General features: G+C 41.4%; 1 protein-coding gene across 1 annotated transcript in view; it reads right to left on the reverse strand.

The window, feature by feature from the left end:
* USP50 (ubiquitin specific peptidase 50) overlaps positions 1–19,626 on the reverse strand; it is a 46,173-nt gene extending 26,547 nt beyond the window's left edge. The window contains 6 exon segments of the mRNA XM_054452420.1: positions 2,401–2,528; positions 11,660–11,807; positions 13,992–14,207; positions 16,554–16,749; positions 17,542–17,736; positions 19,432–19,626. Coding sequence (XP_054308395.1) covers positions 2,401–2,528; positions 11,660–11,807; positions 13,992–14,207; positions 16,554–16,749; positions 17,542–17,736; positions 19,432–19,484 — 936 coding nt within the window. The 5' untranslated portion in view covers positions 19,485–19,626.
* Between the last annotated feature and the right edge of the window lie 1,196 nt (positions 19,627–20,822).

Consider the following 20,822-nt stretch of genomic DNA (forward strand, 5'->3'; position numbering starts at 1 on the left):
TGGGGTTTCACATGTTGGTCAGGATGGTCTCAATCTCCTGATCTCATGATCTGCCCACCTCAGCCTCCCAAAGTGCTGGGATTACAGGTGTAAGCCACCGTGCCCGGCCTGAGATTCTTTATTTCTAACAAGTGGTGCCAATGCTATGGTTCTCCTGAGGACCACACCTTAAGTAGCAAAGCTCTAGATGGTTTTATTCCTACTGTCATACATCACAATTTCAAAGATGCTTAGTTTTTTATTGTTGGGTGTTTTTTTTTTTTTTTTTTTGAGACCGAGTCTCACTCGCTCAGGCTAGAGTGCAGTGGCCCAATATCGCTCACTGCAACCTCTGCCTCCTGGGTTCAAGCAATTCTCCTGCCTCAGCCTCCCGAGTAGCTGGGATTACAGGCGCATGCCACCACACCCAGCTAATTTTTTTGTATTTTTAGTAGAGACGGGGTTTCACCATGTTTGCCAGGCTGGTCTCAAACTCCTGACCTCAGGTAATCTGGCCGCCTCGGCCTCCCAAAGTGCTGGGATTATAGATGTGAGCCACCGTGCTCAACCTCACAGATGCTTAGTTCTTATCTCTGATGAATCATCAATTTGCAGCAAATTCTAAACATAGTTCTCTTTCAAAACCAACTTTTGGCCCCTTAATTAACCAATAATAGTTTGATTACTAAAAGAACTAAGTTTTTTTTTTTTTAGAGATGGGGTTTTGCCAGGCCGCTGGCTTGAACTCCGGGATTCAAGCAATCCTCCTACCTCAGCCTCCCAAAGTGCTGGGATTACAGGCGTGAGCCACTGCGCCCAGCTTAGGAGTAAGAATTTATAGGAGGTTTGGGGTGATGTTTTATATAAACATATATATTTCCATACTGCACATAATTACCTTTTTTTTTTTTTTTTTAAGAGATGGAGTCTTGCCCTGTCACCCAGGTTGGAGTGCAGAGGAGCAATCACAGCTCACTATAGTCTCTAACTCCTGGCCCCAAGCGATCCTTCCACCTCAGCCTCCACAATTGCTGGAATTATTAATACAAGAGGGAGCCACTGAGCTCAGCAATAATTATAATTTTTATGTTCAATTCAGATTTTTGTCATTTGGATTTTCTTAAAGCAGAAACATCTATATGAGAAATAAAAATAGTAAAATATAAGGCAGGCAGTTCCTGCACTGTTTGGGAATCTACATTAGAGTCTGCATTTGATATAACAGAGAAGAGGATGCCACTTTAGATTCCCAGGCAAGGAAGTGAGAGAAGAAAAACCATGTTTGGGAGCAGGATAAATTGGAAAGGAGAATGTCGAGACTCGAAGTGAAAACACAAAATACAGAACTGATAGTTTTGTTAAAGTGTGGAGGTATGGTTCTGAGAGCCGCTAATGAGGAAGACCAGTGGGATTCACATCTTAGAATACATTAATTCAACAATAAGCTGAAGAGGCAAATTAGACTTCGGTGGACTCTGGTGAATCCTACTGGGCTCCAGTGGGAGTCTCAACCATTTGATGTGACACAACTGGACCTCCAGGTACAATTTGAAATATGAGTATGTTCTGAGACAGATCGTTAACACCGCGATCCAGAACAGAAACCCACAGAATGGCTTGCTACTTGGGGATGGTTGATATGAGTTCCCGTGATTTGGTCTAAATTATACTCCATGCTTTCTTTCCTTCAGGAAATCTTCATTGATCATAGTTGACTTAGAACCATAGGGACCCCAGAGTTTTTCTAGGCCTGGCTGCATACAGGAATTGAATCTTGTGGCTAGTATGTACCTACTGTTTTGGGGCTTGGCCACAAAGTGGTTCATGGTTATTCAACATAAAGCTATCAGAGGCTGGGCATGGTGGCTGATGCTTGTAATCCCGGTACTTTAAGGGGCCAGAGTGGGAGGGTCCCTTGAGCCCAGGAGTTCAAGACCAGCATCGGCAGCAGAGTGAAACCTCATCTCTACTTAAAAAAAAAAAAAAAAGAAAAAAATTGGTGGCACATGCCTGTAGTCTCAGCTACTTGGGGAGGATCAGTTGAGTTGGAGGCTGCAGCGAGCTGTGATTGCACCACTGATGGCACTCCAGCCTGGGCAACAGAACAAGGCTCTGTCTCAAAAACAATTTTAAGCTATTGGAACCAACTTCTGCTGCTGCTTTTAGGAGCACAATTTGCAGTATCCTTAGATCTTAGATCTGAAATTGCCACTGAGTGGAGAGAAAATAAAGAGGCAGTGAACAGTATATCTTCTTTCTTTGTTCCTCTGCTTGTCTAGGTCAAAGTGGAGAGTTTCCTGGTCTATATTTTTTGAAAGTAGGGCATAAGTCAGGGAGAGACATGAGAAATAGGGATTCAAGCAGATAATTCTAGAGTTTTCTTTAAAATTGGGTTACTTTTAACAGTTTGTTTTTACTCACCACCACTGCACAGAGGCTGTATTTAGGATATTTCCGGCAAATTGAGCAAATATAAGGAGCGAGGTCCAAGTTAGTGAGTGGGTAATGAATATCCGTTCTCAGCTTCCTTTTCGTTGTACCCTGAATGTGTGTACCCTGCAGGGATAATAAATGTGTGAAATACAAAGTAAGCTTGTGAACCACTCATTTGTCTACACAACAAATTCCAAGGATTTTAAAAGTAATTTCTTGACTGGGCACAGTGGCTCATGCCTGTAATCCCACACTTTGGGAGGCCAAGGTGGGCATATCCCTTGAGGCTAGGAGTTTGAGACCAGCCTGAGTAACATGGCAAAACCCCGTCTCTACATAGAATTCTCACCTGTAGTCCCAGCTACTCAGGAGGCTAAGGTAGGAGGATCACCTGAGCATAGGGAGGCTGAGGCTGCAGTGAGTCGTGATCGTGCCACTGCACTCCAGCCTGGGTGACAGAGTGAGACCCTGTCTCTAAAAAAAAGGAATTTCTGGCCTGGCAAGGTGGCTCATGCCTGTAATCCTAGCACTTTGGGAGGTTGAGGCGGGTGGATCACTTGAGGTCAGGAGTTAGAACCAGCTTGGCCAACATGGTGAAACCTTGTCTCTACTAAAAATGCAAAAAAATTAGCTGGGTATGGTAGTGGATGCCTGTAATCCCAGCTACTCGGGAGGCTGAGGCAGGAGAATTGCTTGAACCTGGGAGGCGAAGGTTACAGTGAGCTGAGATCGCACCACTGCACTCCAGCCTGGGCGACAGAGCGAGACTCCATTCCAAAAATAAAAAATAAAAAAAAAGTAATTTCCTGGAAAGATTATTTGGTACAGACTTATAAATTACTTTTTTCTTATCTATTTAAATACCGCATCCACAAGCCTCACCAAAATGAGACTGGAATTTTAATCAGGGAGTGAGATAGCAAAGATTCAAGCTAAACTGAATCTAGTAGGGCAAAAAGAAAGGGATAACCAAGGCTCACCATTGGGGGAAGGGGAACCCCATTGATAATTCCTGAGGCTTTTGCTCCAGCTGAGCCTATTTATTCTAACCAAGCTGGCTCAGCTTTTCCTTATCTTGTTTTCAGCACAGGTAGTCTTGGCAATGTCCTGTTTTCAAGCTCTGAGGGTTTTTTTTTTAATGTTTTAATAAGAATATTTTGTGAAAATCTTTCACATTCTGTATTGTTACATGGATCCTAACTTTGTAAATCTGGGCTCACATCAGAGTTATTCAGAAGCTTTTAAAAAAATAATTATATTCATTTTGGAAAAATGGCTGATGGAAGTCTGAGGCCAGGAAATTACCGAGACTGAGACATTCTTGTGCCAGAAAGCAAGATACCCTGTTTTTAAAAAGCTAAGGGAATGCCATGTGATCCAGCAATTCTATACCTAGGTATCATCCCAAGAGAAATGAAGCCTTAGGCCCACATGACAAGCTATCTGCTAGTGTTTGTAGAAGCTGTATTCCTAACTACTCAAAACTGTAAACAACCGAAACGTCCATCAACTGGTGGAGACATAAGCAACTGTGGTACACTCACAAAAAGGAATAGCACACAGCAATAAAAAAGGAACTAGTGATGCACGCAACAACACAAATCAAAAGAATCATGCTAAGTGAAAGAAAAACTCTAAAAGCTACATACAGTATGACATAGCACGTTCTGGAAAACACAAAATTACACGGATGGAAATCAGATCAGCAATTTCTATAGGCTTAGGGTTGGGGAGGAGAATGATTAGAAAGGAGCATGAGAGAACTTTTTGGGGTGATGGAAATTATTTATATGTTGGTTGTAATGGTTACATGACTGCATGCATTTGTCAGAATTCATAGAACTGTGCACCTAAAAATGATACATTTTATGTAAGCATACCCTAATAAACTAATGGGGCCCCAGGAGCTGACTTGAAGGGGCTCCCACTGGCCAATCTTGAACAATTTGAACACCAAAAGCAAGGATGAGAGACGTCTAGTTTTCAGTTCAACACATAAGGAAATTTGGAAGTCACCATTCTGTCCTAACAAGTTAAAAGCTAAATAAAGCTTTTGGTTATTTTCCTTCCCTCAGGAAGGAAAGAATTAACCGAAAGGAAAATAAACAGCTCTTCTTAGAGCTGAAAGAGCAGTGAGGTCACAGGAAAAACCACTGCCCCCAAAATTGGAAAAACAGACCAGCAAACATAGAGAATCACAGACTTACCAGAGCCAAAACTGCCGAGCAGAAACCTCTGAGGGAACAGGTCTGCGTAGGAAAACCTGAACTGTAATTGATGAATTGCTAGAGGCTCAGTGCAGAGTCTGAGAGTTAAAAACTCCAAAGAATCCAGTCACGGGGGGCCCACACTTTGTGAATTTTCCTTCCAGGAGCCCAACCACACTCTCACAGTAAATATTAGAGACAAATCTCATGCTTCTGGCAGGAAGAAGGGAAAGAAACCATTCTGAAACAGGCTAGAGCACCCTGTTTGTAACGCCTGCCCACAGGAGAAACTCATTAACCAGAGCCTAACCTGCTGGGGTCTTATCAGAGCTTAACTAACCTGGGGGAAGGAAAACAGCCAACTCCAGCCCACTCTAACCATCCTGTTCCACCAAAGGGGGTGTGGAGGGACTGAGGAGCACTTGTGAAGTTCGTAGTCTGGAGGCTTAAGTTCATTAAAAGACTGAGACCCACTCATAGGATTATGGAATGCTTCCCCTCCCCCTCCGCCTTACCACCCCATCATTAAGGTCTATTTATGTCAGTTTCTCTTACCCAGTTCATCATATCTGGCTATCAGGAAAAAATTACAAGGCATACGAAAAGGCAAAAAACACAGTTTGAAGAGACAGTGAGCATCAGAACCAGATAGAGCAGGGGTGTGGGAATTATCAGACTAAGAATTTAAAACTGATGAACACACTAAGGGTTCTAACGAATAAAGTAGACAGCGTGCAAGAACAGACGGTCAATGTAAGCAGAGACTTGGAAATCCTAAGAATGAACGAATGAACCAAAAGAAATGCTAGAGGTATCCTTGTCAGTATAGTGGTTAGTTTCTTTTCTTTTTTTTAACTACTAGAGGAAAAAACTGCATCTTCTAACATGTAAAGAATGCCTCTGATGGGCTCATTAGTAGACTGGACACAGCTGAAGAAAGAATCTGAGCTTGAGGAACCTCAGTAGAAACCTTTAAAACTGAAAAGAAGAAAGAAAAAAGACTGGCCGGGCTCAGTGGCTCACGCCTGTATCTCAGCGCTTTGGGAGGCCAAGATGGGAGTCATCGCTTGAGCCCAGGAGTTCGAGACCAGCCTGGGCAACAAAGTAAGAGCCCCTCCCGCTGCCCCCACCATGCCCCCTAAAAAAAAAAATAGAAACAAAGAAAATAGACTAAAAAAAAAAAAAAAACACAACAATATCCAGGGACTGTGGGACAACTACAAAGATGTAACATCTGTGTAATGGCAATACCAAAAGAAAGAGAAAAGAACAGAAAAAATATTTGAAACAATAATGACTGAGAATTTTCCCAAATTAATGCCATACACCAAACCACAGATTCAGGAAGCTCAGAGAACACCAAGAAAGATAAATACCAGAAAAATGACACCTAAGCATTTCATTTTCAAACTGCAGAATATCAAAGATAAAGAAAAAAATCCTAAAAGAAGCCAGAGTGGGGGGGAAGAAACACATCTATAGAGGAGCAAACATAAGAATTACATCTAACTTCTCAGAAACCATGAAAACAAGAAGAAAGTGGAAAAAAATATTGAAAGTGTTAAAAGGAAAAAACCCACCAGCCTAGAATTCTGTACCCTGTAAATTAACCTTCAAACGTGAAGGGAAATAAATACTTCACTGGACAAAGAAAAATTAAGGGAATTTTTTGCCAGTAGACCTGCCTTGCAAGAATGTTAAAAGAGGTCGGGCACGGTGGCTCATGCCTGTAATCCCAGCTACTTTGGGAGGCCAAGGCAGGTGGATCACTTGAGGTCAGGAGTTCAAAACCACCCTGGCCAACATGGTGAAACCCCGTCTCTACCAAAAATACAAAATTAGCCTGGCATGGTGGTGTGGGCCTGTAGTCCCAGCTACTCGGAAGGCTGAGGCAGGAGAATCGCTTGAACCTGGGAGGCAGAGATTGCAGTGAGCCGAGATCATGCCACTGCCCTCCAGGCTGGACAACAGAGTGAGACTCCATCTCAAAAAAAAGAAATGTTAAAAGAAATCCTTTACAGAGAAGGAAAATGATATAGGTCAAACACTTGGATCTACATAAAGAGCACTGAAGAAGGAATAAGTGAGGGTAAAATGAAAACTTTTATTTTTCTTATTATTAATTGACCTAACATAACAGTTTATTCAAAACAATAATAGGTATAATATATTCAATTTATGTATGCTTATGTATATATCATATATATTCTTGTGTATCTTTATATATAAGTAAAATGAATGACAGCAGTGATACAAGGAAAGCAGTATGGTGTTATTTGAAAGTGGACCTGGATTAGTTGTAAATGTATATAGCAAACTCTAGGGCAACCACTAACAAATGTTTTAAAAAGTATAACTGATGTGGTAATAAAGGAGAGAAAATGGAGTCATATAAGATACTCAGTTAAAACCACAAAAAGCAGGAAAAGAGTGGTAGATAAAAACAGGAACACAAAGAACAAAGGCAACAAATAGAAAGCAGTAACAAATACAACAGATATTTAACCCAACAGCATCAACCATCACTTTGAATGTCAATGGTCTGTATACATTAATTAAAACACAGATTGTTTTAATCTGTGAATCAAAAACAAAATTCAACTACATACTGTGTACAAGAAACATACTTGAAATATAAAGACACATAGAGCCTAAAAGTAAACAGAGGAAAATACACCATCCTATCACTAAGAAAGTGGGAGTAGCTATATTAATTTCAGACAGAGCAGTCTTCAAAGCAAAGAAAGTGATTGAGGATAAAAAGGGCCATACATAATGATAAAGGGATCAATTTTTCAAGAAGACATAGAAATTATTAACGTATATGCACCTAACAACAAAGGGTCAAAATATATGAGGAAAAACTGGCTGGGCACCGTGGCTCATGCCTGTAAATCCCAGCACGTTGGGAGGCCGAGGTGGGCGGGCCACTTGAAGTCAGGAGTTCAACCCAGCCTGGCCAACATGGCTAAACCCTGTCTCTACTAAAAATACAAAAACCAGCCAGGTGTGGTGGCACGCACCTGTAATCCCAGCTACTCGAGGCTGAGACACAAGAATTGCTTAAACCCAGGAGGCAGAGTTTGCAGTGAGCTGAGACTGCACCACTGCACTCCAGCCTGGGCAACAGAGCGAAACTCTGTCTCACACACACACACACACACACACACACACACAGGAAAAACTGATAGAAGTGCAAGGAGAAATAGATGAATCACTTTTATAGTTGGAGATATCAACACACCTCTGTCAGAAATGGACAGATCCAGCAGGCAAAAAATTAGTAAGGACATAGTTAAACTCAACGACACCATCTGTCCATAGATGTAATTGACATCTGTAGACTCTTTCACCCAACAACAGCAGAATATATATTATTCTCAAGCTCACATGGAACATTCACCAAGCCTCTAGCTAGGCTAAATAAGAATAAGTTAGACCTTCTGGCCTAAGGTGTGCTTGTTAAAACACACTTTAACAAATTTAAAATAATAGAAATCATACAATCTCTGCTCTCAGACCACAATGGAATTAAACTAGAAAGAAATAACAGAAAGATAATTAGGAAATCCCCAAATACATGGAGATTAAACAACACACTTCTAAATAACACAAGTCAAAGAAGATATCTTGAAAGAAATTTCAAAATGGGCTGGGCACAGTGGCTCACGCCTGTAATTCCAGCACTTTGGGAAGCCAAGATGGGATAATCTCTTGAGCCCAGGAGTTCAAGACCAGCCTAGGCAACATAGTGAGACATCAACTCTACAAAAAAATTTTAAAATTTAGCTGGGCATGGTCCTAGCTACACACCTTTATCCCAGGTATGCAAAGCTGGTCCTACATTGGAAAAATTAATGAAATCTATCACATAATTAGGTTAAAGGAAAAAAAACACACACACAATCAAATAAACAGACACAGAAAAAGTGTCTGACAAAATCCAATACCCATCATGATAAAAACTCTCAGTAAACTAAGAATAGAGGAGAACTTCTTCAACTTAATAAAGAATGTCTACAAAGAATCTACAGTAACATCATACTTAATGGTGAGTAACTAGAAGCTTTCCCACTACAGTCAGGAGCAAGGCAAGGATGTCCCCTCACCACTACTTTTCAACATTGTATTAGAAGTCCTAGCTAATGCAATAAGAAAGACAAGAAAATAACAGGTATAGAGACAGGGAAGTAAGAAATAAAACTGTCTTTGTCTACAGATGACATGATTGTATATGTTGAAAATCTGAAGGAATCAACAAAAAAACCTCTTGGAAATAATAAACAATTATAGCAAGATTGTAGGATACAAGATTAATATACAAAAAGTATATTACACATCAGCTTTGAACAAATGGAATTCGAAATTAAAAACATGGCTGGGCATGGTGGCTCACGCCTGTAATCCCAGCACTTTGGGAGGCCAAGGCGGGTGGATCACCTGAGGTCAGGAGTTCAAGACCAGCCTGGCCAACATGACGAAACCCTGTCTCTACTGAAAATGCAAAAACTAGTTGGGTATGGTGGTGCATGCCTATAATCCCAGCTACTCAGGAGGCTGAGACTGGAGAATCACTTGAACCTGGGAGGCAGAGACTGCAGTGAGCCGAGATCGTGCCACTGCATTCCAGCCTGGGCAACAGAGCAAGACTCCATCTCAAAAAAAAAAAATTTAATTTAATTTAAAATGAATTAAAAAAAAACACAATACCATTCACATTAGCACCCTCAAAAATGAAATACTTAGTTATAAAATTAACAAAATATGTACAAGACCTATAGAAGGAAAACTAGTAAATTATCATGAAAGAAATCCAAGAAGAACCTAAATAGAGAGATATATTCTATATTCATGGATAAGAAGCTTCAATATTGTCAATATGTCAGTTCTTCCCAACTTGATCTGTAAATGCAATGCAATCCCAATCAAAATCCCAGCAACTTATTTTGTGGATATTGACAAAATGATTCTAAAGTTTATGGGGTGAGGTAAAAGATCCAGAGTAGCCCAAACTATACTGAAGGAAAACATAATTGGACTGACATTACCAAACTTCAAAACTTATTTTAAAACCAGAATAATCAAGACAATGTGGTATTGGTTAAAAAAAAAAAAAGAAAAATAATGGTATAGACAAGAGAGCTCAGAAATGGACCCACAAAGATATAATCAACTGAGCATTGACAAAGGAACAAAGGTAATACAATGGAGAAAAGATAACTTTTTCAACAAATGGTGCTGGGACAACTGGATATCTACATGATAAAAAAAAAAAAAGAAGAATCCACACACAAACCTTACACCCTTCACAAAAATTAACTCTAAATGGATCACAGACCAAAATGTAAAACAGAAAACTACAAAACTCCTGGAAGATAACACTAGAGAAAATCTAGATAATCTTGTGTTTGGCAATGACTTTTTAGCTACAACACCAAAGGCCTGCTTTACAAAAGAATTGATAAGCTGGACTCCATTAAAGTCAAAATTTTCTGCTCTACAAAATACTGTCAAGAGAATAAAAAACAAGCCATGGACTAAAAAAAAAAAAAAAAAAAAAAAAAAAAAAGACACATCTGGTAAAGAACTCCTATTGAAAATATACAAGAAATTTGGCCAGGCACAGTGGCTCATGCCTATAATCCAAGCACTTTGGGAGACCGAGGTGGGCAGATCACCTGAGCTCAGGAGTTCGAGACCAGCCTGGGCAACATGGTGAAAACCTGTCTCTACCAAAAAAAATAAGAATTAGCTGGGCGTGGTGGCGGGTGCCTGTAGTCCCAGCTACTCTGGAGGCTGAGGCAGGAGAATGGCTTGAACCAGGGAAGCGGAGGCTGCAAGAACTGAGATTTCACCACTGCACTCCAGCCTGGGTGACAAAGCCAGAGACTGAAGAAAAGAGGGGAGAGGAGGGGAGGGAAGGGAAGGGAAGGGAAGGGAAGGGAAGGGAAGGGAAGGGAAGGGAAGGGAAGGGAAGGGAAGTCTTAAAACTCAACAATTAGAAAACCAACAACCTGGCTGGGTGTGGTGGCTCACGCCTGTAATCCCAAAACTTTGGGAGACCGAGGTGGGTGGATCACGAGGTCAAGAGATCAGACCATTGGCTGGGCGCGGTGGCTCACGCCTGTAATCCCAGCACTTTGGGAGGCCGAGTTAGGCGGATCACGAGGTCAGGAGATCGAGACCATCCTGGCTAACACGGTGAAACCCCGTCTCTAGTAAAAATACAAAAAATTAGCCGGGCGAGGCGGCGGGTGCCTGTAGTCCCAGCTATGCGGGAGGCTGAGGCAGGAGAATGGCGTGAACCCTGGGGGCCGGAGCCTGCAGTGAGCCGAGATCGCGCCACTGCACTCCAGCCTGGGTGAAAGAGCGAGACTCCGTCTCAAAAAAAAAAAAAAAAAAAGAGATCAGACCATCATGGCCAACATGGTGAAACCCCATGTTTACTAAAAATACAAAAAAAAAAAATTAGCTGGGTGCAGTGGTGTGCACCTGTAGTCCCAGCTACTTGGGAGGCTGAGGCAGGAGAATTGCTTGAACCTGGGAGGTGGAGGTTGCAGCGAGCTGAGATCACATCACTGCACTCCAGCCTGGCAACAGAGTGAGACTCTGTCTCAAAAAAAAAAAAAAAAAAGAAAGAAAGAAAGAAAGAAAAGGAAAAGAAAACCAACAACCCAATTTTTAAAATACGTCAAAGACCTTAACAGACCTTCACTGAAGTATCTTACCGGGGACTAGGGGGAGCAGGAATGTGGAGTTACTCAAGATTACAGAGTTTCTGTTTGGGTGATGAAGAAGTTTTAGAAATAGTGATGACTGTTGCACAACATTGTGAATAATTAATGCCAATGAATTGTATGATTAGAATTGCTAAAATGGCAAAGTTTTATGTTATGCTGTATATATTTTATCACAATTTAAAAACAATAATGTAATATACCAAATATTGAATTGTATACTCAAAATGGGTGAATTATTGGCATGTGAATTACATCTCTATAAGGCTGTTCGAAAATATGTGCCCACAAAATGTAAAAATCCATACCTTTTTAGGTGAAAAATAATTATTTTTGGTGCTTTGGAAATATTGGCCCTCACAGCAGTTTCTTGCTTGGTTTCACAAAAGGAGCAGTGAATTTCGTTGTTCCAGGTCAGTGCGTCTTGTTGAAAAAAACTTTGCAGACAGTCCTGTTAAGGAAAAAAAGGATTTGGTGACCAAATTGGATCAACTGCAACCTGCACTCTCTGTTTCTATTGGAACTTTGCAAATGCTGTGGAAATGTAGTTCTCAGTGCTTTTCTCAAAGTCAACAAATCCAGAAGGTAACAGTCTCACTAGCTGCAGCCAGATAACTGTAAAATCCACCTAGAAGGTGTTTCTTTCTTGTTACTGAGATGGATTTGAGTGCCTACCTCACTTATAATCTATAAATCAGTTTTTTTTTGTTTTTTTTTTGAGATGGAGTCTCGCTCTGCCACACAGGCTGGAGTGCAGTGGCATGATCTCGGCTCACTGCAACCTCCACCTCCCAGTTCAAGTGATTCTCCTGCCTCAGCCTCCTGAGGAGCTGGGACTACAAGTGCGCACCACCAAGCCCAGCTAATCTTTATATTTTTAGTAGAAACAGGATGATCTGCCTACCTTGGCCTCACAAAGTGCTGAGATTACAGGCGTAAGCCACCACACCCAGCCTATAAATCAGCATTTTAACTTTTCTGGTTTTTTCAGAACAATACTGATTTTGCAATTTTTTTTTTTTTTTTTTTTTGAGACGGAGTCTTGCTCTGTTGCCAGGCTGGAGTGCAGTGATGTGATCTCAGCTCATTGCAACCTCCACCTCCTGGGTTCAAGCGATTCTCCTGCCTCAGCCTCCAAGTAGCCGAGACTACAGGTGCGTGCCACCACACCCAGCTAATTTCTGTATTTTTCGTAGAGATGGCGTTTCACCATGTTGGCCGGGATGATCTCGATCTCTTCACCTCGTGATCCGCCCGCCTTGGCCTCCCAAAGTGCTGGGATTACAGGCTTGAGCCTTCATGCCCAGCGACTTTGCAATTTTCACCAGTGAAATCAGGCAGCTGCTTTATGCTATTCATCTCATTGCTAAAATGATCTGGTGACATAAATGACTCTCAGGGTTTGGGGGTGGCCCATAATAAAGATAGCAGAACAGGGATAAATTAGACCCCATATCCATAGGAGAGATCCTCAGTGTGGCCAGCTCCTTGGTTCTGCAAACCATTAACTGGAAGAAGAAGATGAGCACAGATTTTGTTTGCAGAGGACCCACTAGCACCTTATTTAGAGTGTTTGGAATTTCTTTCCAACAATCTTTAGCAGTTTGAGCTGAGAAACAAAGCCCAGTGCTGAATAAGTAATAGGATTCTATTCTCCAATTCTGGTAGGTAAAACTTTTAGCAATAAAATGTGCTTTCATAATTTAGGAAGAAAAAATGTAAATTTGCGTAATTCTGCAAGAAAACTTATTGCTGTCCGCCCCTTGTTTGCTCCTTATTGCTGGCTGTCTTCTACTGCCAACTATCCCATGCCCACATCCCTAGTTACAGATTAACTTTTGGCATTGTGGTGAAGAAAATTTGAGAGGTAAACCAACGCACTAGATTCCATTCTCTCTTTCCAAAACACTTCACAGCTTTAGTCCAAAATATAAGAGCTCAAGACTAAGACTCTAGAATGTTTTATATCTAGTTCCCAATCTGGGCCTTACAGACCTCTGGGGTAAGGGAGGGTCATAAACTTTTTGCAAGAAATTATAAATTTCTTTTATGCACAAATCTACCTCAATAGACTGAATAAACCCCACTATATTTCCAGTTTTACAATCAGGCTATTTCGTTGAGTACTTTTAAAAATATGATTGAATTCCTAGGAGCTTTTGGCCAGTATGTCCCTATAAAAAAAATACTGTCATCACGGACTTCCTCTTTCTTTTATTTATTTATTTACTTACTTGAGACGGAGACTCACTCTGTCACCCAGGCAGTAGTGCAATCTTGGTTCACTACAACCTCCGCCTCCCCGGTTCAAGTGATTCTCATGGCTCAGTCTCCCAAGCAGCCGGGATTACAGGTGCCCGCCACCATGTCCAACTAATTTTTGTATTTTTAGTAGAGACAGGGTTTCACCGTGTTGGCCAGGCTGGTCTCGAACTCCTGACCTCAGGTGATTTTCCTGCCTTGGCCTCCAAAAGTGCTGGGATTACAGGCATGAGCCACTGCGCCCAGCCTATTTCTTTTAAAATTAAAGTTATAAAGCCGTCTCTCATACTAAACAAATGTAGGAAACAGCCCCGAGAAAATCCAGGGCTGAGAGTATAGCAAGACAAAGTGTCCAGGAATACTGCATTCCTACCTGAAGGGAGCATTCATATTCGGATGGAATGGGGAGTGAGAGGACAGTGAAGACTTCGTTCTTGTAGGTGCATTTCTCACAGTTTAAACATACGATGCTATAATTGAGCTGCCCTTCAAACAGCTGGGTGATGACGGATGTCTCAGTGTTAATCCACATCCTGCAGCATCTCTGAGTAGATCCTTTCTCATATGATCTTCTCCGGGGGTAGTGGTACTGAATCAAGGAGCAAATTTCACCCAAATTAATTATTGGTTATATAAAAAAGACTGTGGCAACATGGTGAGATCCCATCTCTACAAAAAAACCAAAAATTTAGCTAGGCGTTGGGGCACACATCTGTGGTGCCTCGGGAGGTTGAGGTTGGAGGATCAGTTGAGCCTAGGAGTTCGAGACTGCAGTGAGCCGTGTTAGCACTACTGCACTCCAGCCTGGGTGACAGAGTGAGACCATGTGTCCCAAAAAAAAGAAAAAGTTTTCAATAAAATGACTTATTTTTTTTCTATCAGAATGAGACATTGCTACCAGAAACCACTTAGTTTTGGATTCAGACAATAGAATAAGATATCCTTGAAAGTATATATATCATGTGTGATTTCTGATAATTCAGATATTTTCCCTTTAGGTGAAACAGAGGAATGATGACACTCTAACTCTGGTAAAACATATACCCATGGCCCCATAAGCTACCAGCCTTGGGAGCTAGTTTTTCCTAGGAAGAGGGTAAGTAAGCTAAATTAGCGTTAGTTCACTCAAGCAGATCTAAAAGTAAAATATTAAGAAATCCAATCTTTCCTGTCTCCAGTCCCTTCAGGTTACATTCTGCAGCCTTTACTCCTTTAACTTCTAGAAAACACTTTTTTAAAAGAGCAAATCCTGGCCAGGCATGGTGGCTAACATCTGTAATCATAGTGCTTTGGGAGGCTGAGGTGGGAGTATCACTTGAGATCAGGAGTTTGAGATCAGATTGGGCAACATAACAAAACCCTGTCTCTACAGGGTTAATTTAAAAAAAAAAAAAAAGGATAAGAGATCAAATATTAAATTCCTAAGGCAGCCTGGTAGAACTAGCTTTGTGGCCTGGTTTGGATCCAGCTCATACTCAGCAACAGCATTTCTGCGGCACACCCTGAATTTTCAGTGATTTAAGAGCCTCAGTGGAATATACATTTTGAAGATGCGTTAGCTCTACAGCTGGCTCTAATTTGGGGCTGTGCTCACCATTCCACTTTTGCTTGCTCCTTTCATCACACTCTGCTGCCAAAGTTTTCCACCCTGACAGTAACTTAATTCCCCTAATTCCTACTTTGATCTTGGGAAACCGAATGCTATTTGTTTCAGATTGGCTGTAGAAGAGGACACAAGTGATTTTTACTGCCCACTCACCTCTTTTCTTAAAAAAGTGCTGCCATGAATACGTTTTTTCTTCTTTTTTCCTTTTGGCTGTTTTTTTTTTTTTTTTTTTTTTTTGGAGACGGAGTCTTGCTCTTTTGCCCAGGCTGGAGTGCAGTGGCACGATCTCGGCTCACTGCAACCTCCGCCTCCTGAGTTTAAGCGATTCTTGTGCCTCAGCCTCCCGAGTAGCTGGGACTACAGGCACCTGCCACCACGCCTAGCTAATTTTTGTATTTTTAGTAGAGACGGGGTTTCACTGTGTTAGCCAGGATGATCTCGAACTCCTGACCTCAAGTGATCCACCCACCTCGGCCTCCCAAAGTGCTAGGATTATAGACGTGAACCACAGCGCCTGGCCATGAGTACTTTTTTATTACTCTAAATGAAAAACGGAACTGAGGTCTGCCAATGAGAACAATTAATAGCTATAGTTTGCAATCTTTATGCTAACCATTCCCTGGGTATTAGAGTTGCAGTGAGGTAACATTAGCAGAAGGACGTTGCGTAAAGTCAAGGACACATTTTCAGAGAATGTGGGTCTCAGACCAAGGCTAAGGGCAGTGAGTTTTGTAAATAAAGGCAAAACCTCTAGAGTAACTGATGATTTCATGTTTAATGAAATGTATGTCCTAATTCGGTGATGAACTCGGGTTAGGCATGTTTGGTATGAGGATGAAACTTTGTAGTGCATAGATCTGTTGCTTAATCTAATATCAAGCTTAATATTTTCATGGATTTGTAGGTCCCAAGAAAATTTAAGCTATAAAGTTCTATATGTTATTTCTCATGAGGAATATATTTTGCACTTTTAAAAACTAGTCCATTCAGCCTTTATTTACAAAGAAAAGTAGATTAGTGTTTCCCACACCTGGCTGACCACTGGAAATGCCAAGTAAGCTTTCCCAAAAGACATTCTAATTCATTACCCTTGGAGTACGTGCCTTAAAATCTCTGTTGTAAAATCTTCCCCGATGATTCTGATGACAAGTAAGTTTGGTAAATACAGCTACACATTCAAATACTAACTTGGATGTTCTCCATGGGACACGTAGCACAGTGCTTGGCACAAAGCAGACAATATTAATTGAACAAGTAAAAGAATGAAAAATGGAAGTTGCTGATAAAGGTGCAGGACTATCCCATTTCAAGGTCATTAATTCTACTTACCTTTTTTAGAGCTTCATGAAGTTCATTTAGGACATAAATCAAGAATTCCTGAGCATCTTGTTGCGTCTTTTTCATAAATGCTGGGTAGAGGTTGCCAAGAGCTGACTGGAATATTTCTGGTGAGACACAGTCTGAGTCTCCCAGCCACATGTCTGTCATCAGGTAGGCAAAAGCAGTGGCAACTTCACTGCAATCGCTTGGAAGAAGAAAGGGATATGTTTCTGGCTGATTTAATGAAAAGAAGGCACCTAATCACCCAAGCCTGGGAAATTAGTCTCAAAATGGAAGAGCGTGGTGTCTCATGCCTGTAACCCCAGCACTTTGGGAGGCCAGTGCAGGAGGATAGCTTGAGCCCCCAGAAGGTTGAGGCTGCAGTGAGCTGTGATCATACGACTACTTCACCCCAGCTTGGGTGACAGAACAAGACTCTGTCTAAAAAAAAAAAAAGGAGGCCTGGCTCAGTGGCTCACACCTGTAATTCCAGCACTTTGGGGGGCCGAGGTGGTAGGTTGGGAGGGGTGGATCACTTGAGGTCAGGAGCTCGAGACCAGCCTGGCCAACATGGTGAAACCCCGTCTCTACTAAAAATACAAAAAAAATACAAAAATACAAAAAAAATTAGCCAGGCACGGTGGCGCGTGCCTGTAATCCCAGCTGCTCAGGAGGCTGAGGCAGGAGAGTTGCTTGAACCCGAGGAACAGAGGTTGCAGGGAGCCAAGATCGCACCACTGCACTCCAGCCTGGGCCACAGAACGACACCCTGTCTCAACAACGACAATAAAAAAATAAAAAAATTAAAAAAAAAAGGAGCTGCATTCATTTCTTGGTTGCCCTTCCCACTTTTACTTACTCTAGCGTGTTATCTGGGAAGCTACAACTTCTACTGACTTGTTTATCTCTTAATAGGGATTCCAGAGTTCCTTCTCTAACCTCACCTGTGGGGAAGTGGGGGTGGGGGCTGGGCTCCAGGGAATGCAAATGGTCTTACTTTTGAAGAGCGGTGATATACTTCCCGGAGAGAAAGTATTCCACCAGCGGCAAGATGCTGCAGAGACACTGTAAGATGGCATTCACGTAGCATGTGTTGCCCAAGTTCTGCAAGCCAGTGACGCCCTGAAAATGGGGCTGGTTCCCATCAGCCTCCTTAACTGGAAGGGTATCATAGTAATCTGTGCACTCTGCACTGTGTTGGTGCCACATGGGAAGAAAGGGTTTTGAGAGAACAAATATGTACAAATGACAATAAGCCTCTCTTAATATTATGAAATAAAGAAGAGTTCTTAATAAGACTTCCTCCAAACACATTCCCTACCAAGGACAGGAAGTATTGGATCTTGGAGTCTAAAATTGTATTATGGGCGGAGCATAGTGGCTCACACCTGTAATCCCAGCCCTTTGGGAGGCTGAGGTGGGAGGATTGCTTGAGGCCTGGAGTTTGAGACCAGCCAGGGTAACATAGTGAGATCTTGTCTCTATTACATAAATTAAATTAAATTAAATTAAAAACAAAATTACATTACTTAGACCAGAACTGTGAACAAGTACCTGAAGCCAAATAAGACAGATAAAAATTTCTTTCTAAAACTAAAGCAAGACAACTGACAACTTGCTGGGCAAGTAATTAAATTATTATTATTATTAATAGTTAATAAAACAATAGCTATCAGGTAGTGAGCCTGGCACTATTTAAGTACTTAACATGCATTTTCCCATTAAATCTTTCAACAATTGTATAAGGTAGGAACAATTAATTTTACATCCCATTTTACAGATGAGATGTCAGGTTTAAATGATTTAGTCATTTACTCATGGGGTGTGTGGTGGTATGTAAAAAAAGGAATATCCACCTATCTGTTTACCTCCCTCCCTCTCTCCCAACATATCTATCCATTAAGATATTTGGATTTATATATATTAAGATTGTCTATATATATGTGATGTATATATGTATATATTTGTGTATATATGTATGTATGGCATATATATTGAAGGCATAATATATACACATTAAGAGCATGAATATATATATCTTAAGAGCACACATATGTGTATATGTGTATATATATATACACATATGTATGTGCTATATACATATAAACACACACACACACACATACACGGAGAGGAGAAAGAGCACAGACTTTGTAAAAATATAGATCTTAGTTTAAATCCCAACTATGCCATTTACTAATTATAGGATCTGGGATTCTATGTCTGTTTCTCATCTATAAAATAGGAATAATATCATCTGCCTTATAGGATGGTTGTGAGGATTATGCAGGTATCATGCAAGGTACTTGACACAGGTTCATTAATAAATGACAACTTTAAAATTTTTTTTAAGTGACTGGTCTAGGATGTCCTTCCCAGTAAGCTACAGGATTAGAGTGTTCATGTGAATTGGCCAGACCTGCCTGCACAGACAGAACACTGAGGGTTCCGAAGGGGACCTCCTCTCCCTGCACAGAGCTTCCTCTTATAATTTTTTGTATTGTGCCAGGCAGCCTGGTATCTATGTCCTCTCGGATTTTTCTTTCCATATATTGTATCTAAAGTTGGGGCTCCATGAGACAGTGACCTTACCTCATACATACTTTTAAGTACAGTTATGCCAGTTTGAAAAGTGTTCACCGTTATAAGAATGGTCATTTTCACTTTTACTCACTGATACCACAGGAGGTCCTAGACTGTCACCCTTTAGGAAGGACATGTATTTATTGCCAAGATATTAGGTCCAATCTTCCTTTCTTTCAGGGGACCTCTCATGGGTCACACCTGGGAGAACCCTCCTGAATGCAGCGTGTGTCCCCTGACTCCTTTGAGCTTGACTTTCCCACCACTGGGCTTATCTAGAAAGCTGTAGTAGATCAAGGCTCACAGGACGTAGTAGATACCGAAGTCATCTGCAGGGAGAGAACGCTGAGAAGTCATTTTAATGGAACCACGTTGGACTTTCGCTTCTATTCAGGAGCTACATCTATTCCTTTCAACTTCATTTCTCTGAGCTTGTTAACGCTGGCTTTTTGTTTTAAACAATTGATATGCTCCTCTCTCTTCCAGTAGCTGCAAACTGATTTTCACCTGTATCAGGCACCACTCCAACTTGGATTTTCCATACATCATAATCCTTTCCATTCACCTTCAAGATTCTAGCATGTTGCCATGAGACACTGTTACTGGGTTGTCTGAAATGTTTTAGAAAGATTAGGCTCCAGAGAATGAACTACACATATAACCTCTCTTCCTTGTTCCATCACTCAGTTTCTCTTGTGTATATATATATTACACACACACACACACACACACACACACACACTTACATGTGCACAAAAGATTTACCGCCACTGAGTTAGTGGACACTATGGCAACCCTGCCTGCTCTGGGCACTCATTTCGCCTTCCCAGCGACTACACCACACCTAGGAGCCCTGAGGGAATTTCCTCACCCCGGGGAGCGAGGACTTCCACTTCTATTCGGAGCTAGATCTATCCGGACTGAATACCGGATCAGAAAAAAAAAATTGCCATAAAAGAACATTATGGGAACAATTGATGAAATTTGAATATGGATAACATGCAGATAGTTTTTTCTATTAATGTTGAATCTTCTGAATTTGATAAGATTGTACTGTGTTTAGGCAAGGGGATGCCCTTGTTCTTAGAAAATACACACTGAAGTTTTTCGGGACACAGGGGCATGATACATGCAACCTATTTTCAAACGGTTCAGGAAACACATAGGGACTGGAGGACGGGAAGGAAGGGGACTGATAAAGCACATACTATAAAGCCAGCGCACCCACATGCCAGCAGTTGGTGAATCTGAGTGAAGGCCCACTAAGGAGCACTATTCTTGCAACCCTTCTGCAAGTTTAAAAAATTAAAAAGAGGCTGGGTGCATCGGCTCACGCCTGTAATCCCAGCACTTTGGGAGGCTGAGGCGGGAGGATCACGAGGTCAGGAGATAGAGACCATCCTGGCTAACACGGTGAAACCCTATCTCTACTAAAAATACAAACAATTAGCCGGGCATGGTGGTGGGCGCCTGTAGTCCCAGCTACTCGGGAAACTGAGGCAGAAGAATGGCTTGAACCCGGGAGGCGGAGCTTGCAGTGAGCCGAGATCGCGCCACTACACTCCAGCCTGGGCAACAGAGTGAAGACTCCGTCTCAAAAAAAGAAAAAAAAATTAAAAAGAAAGAATATAGTAGATATATTTTTTGCTAAAATGGATTTCTCTCCAGATATATGACTGGTAAGTAAAAAAAAGC

This window comes from Pongo pygmaeus, chromosome 16 (assembly GCF_028885625.2).
Source record: "Pongo pygmaeus isolate AG05252 chromosome 16, NHGRI_mPonPyg2-v2.0_pri, whole genome shotgun sequence".
NCBI lineage: Eukaryota > Metazoa > Chordata > Mammalia > Primates > Hominidae > Pongo > Pongo pygmaeus.